This window comes from Plasmodium reichenowi, assembly GCF_001601855.1.
Source record: "Plasmodium reichenowi strain SY57 chromosome Unknown, whole genome shotgun sequence".
Taxonomy (NCBI): domain Eukaryota; phylum Apicomplexa; class Aconoidasida; order Haemosporida; family Plasmodiidae; genus Plasmodium; species Plasmodium reichenowi.
Genome location: NW_017962209.1, coordinates 1 through 1,533, shown reverse-complemented (window position 1 = coordinate 1,533; position 1,533 = coordinate 1). Strand labels below are relative to the sequence as shown.

General features: G+C 19.8%; 1 pseudogene across 1 annotated transcript; it reads left to right on the top strand.

Moving 5' to 3' along the window:
- Positions 1-1,533, top strand: PRSY57_0004200 (reticulocyte binding protein 1; annotated as a pseudogene; the record flags this gene model as incomplete). The annotated part of the gene is given in 15 exon segments: positions 1-80; positions 82-189; positions 191-288; positions 291-411; positions 413-549; positions 551-615; positions 617-723; positions 725-881; positions 884-916; positions 918-991; positions 993-1,036; positions 1,038-1,105; positions 1,107-1,138; positions 1,141-1,186; positions 1,188-1,533. Coding segments are annotated over 15 exon segments (1,516 nt in total), but the record flags the coding sequence as incomplete, so codon positions are not given.

Genomic DNA, 1,533 nt, shown 5'->3' with positions numbered 1-1,533 from the left:
CAACAAAACAAAATAGATAATGCCATCGGCGATATACAAATTCAAGAAGCATTAAAACAAAAAAAACTCATATTGTTTTAACCATATAAAAACCATCAAAAATGATTTGCTCAAAGAATTTATTGAACATTTAAAAAAAAAACATATGAACGAAAGCTATGAGTATATTCAACAAGGTTATAATAATTTTAAAAAATTATATTAATCAATATGAAGAAGAAAATAATAATATGAAACAATATATTACTACCATACAAAACGTTCAAAAAATATATTATAATAATATATATACGCTAAGGAAAAGGAAACTCGTTCAGGAGAATATTATAAGGATTTTATTAAATCAAGGAGAAATCTTTATAATATAAGGGAAAATATATCCAAAAATGTAGATATGATAAAAAAAAAAAAATGAACAAAAGAAGAAAATACAGCATTGTGTAGATAAATATAATTCTATAAAACAATATGTAAAAATGATTTAAAGTGGTGACACACAAGGTGATAATAATAATGATAGGGATATATACGACATGTTAATTGTCCCCCCTAGATTCAATAAAACAAAATATCGATAAATACAACACAGAATATAATTTTATAACATATACAAATAAATACACATAATAAGAAGAACCAAGAAATGATGGAAGAATTCATATATCTATATAAAAAAATAAAAATTTTAAAAATATTAATTATATCCTTAAAAGCTTGTGAAAAAAAATAATAAATCTATCAATGTATTAAATGACAAAACAGAAGAATTAAAAAAAAAAATTGTAACACACGAAATAGATCTTCTACAAAAAGATATTTTAACAATCCGAATATGAAATAAAAATTTTATATTATTAAATGATTTATTAAAAGAAATTGAAAAATATATTTTACAGATCTACACAAATTTAAAAAAAAAAAAAAAAAAACCAAACGATCTATTTAAATATTAGGAACAATCCAAAAATTATTTTTATTTTAAAAACAAAAAAAGATAATTTTAATATACAAAACATACTTAATAAAATGAATGAATGAATGGTTATCTATCAAAAAAAATATTAATGAAATTAATAAAAATTATCAAACACTATATGAAAAAAAAAAGAAATTTACTCCTAAACAATTCAAAAAGTTATGTACAGAATACTTTTATGATCATATAATGAATCTAATTCTTCAAAAAAAAAAATTATTTAAAAAATAATGTAAAGACAAAAATACAAAATAACCAACATTCATTATATGCTTTACAACAAAATGAAGAATACCACAAAGTAAAGATCCAAAAGGATCAAAATGAAATTAAGAAAATTAAACAATTAATTCAAAAAAAATAAAGATGATATACTTATGAAAACAACATTGAACAAAAAAATATAGAGTTCAAAACAAATGCTGAAAATAAGGATGAAATAGTAAATACCTTGAATGAGGTTAAGAAAAAAATAATATATACATATGAAAAGGTAGATAGTCAATTATCGAACGTTTTAAAAAATTATGAAGAAGGAAAAGTAGAATATGATAAAA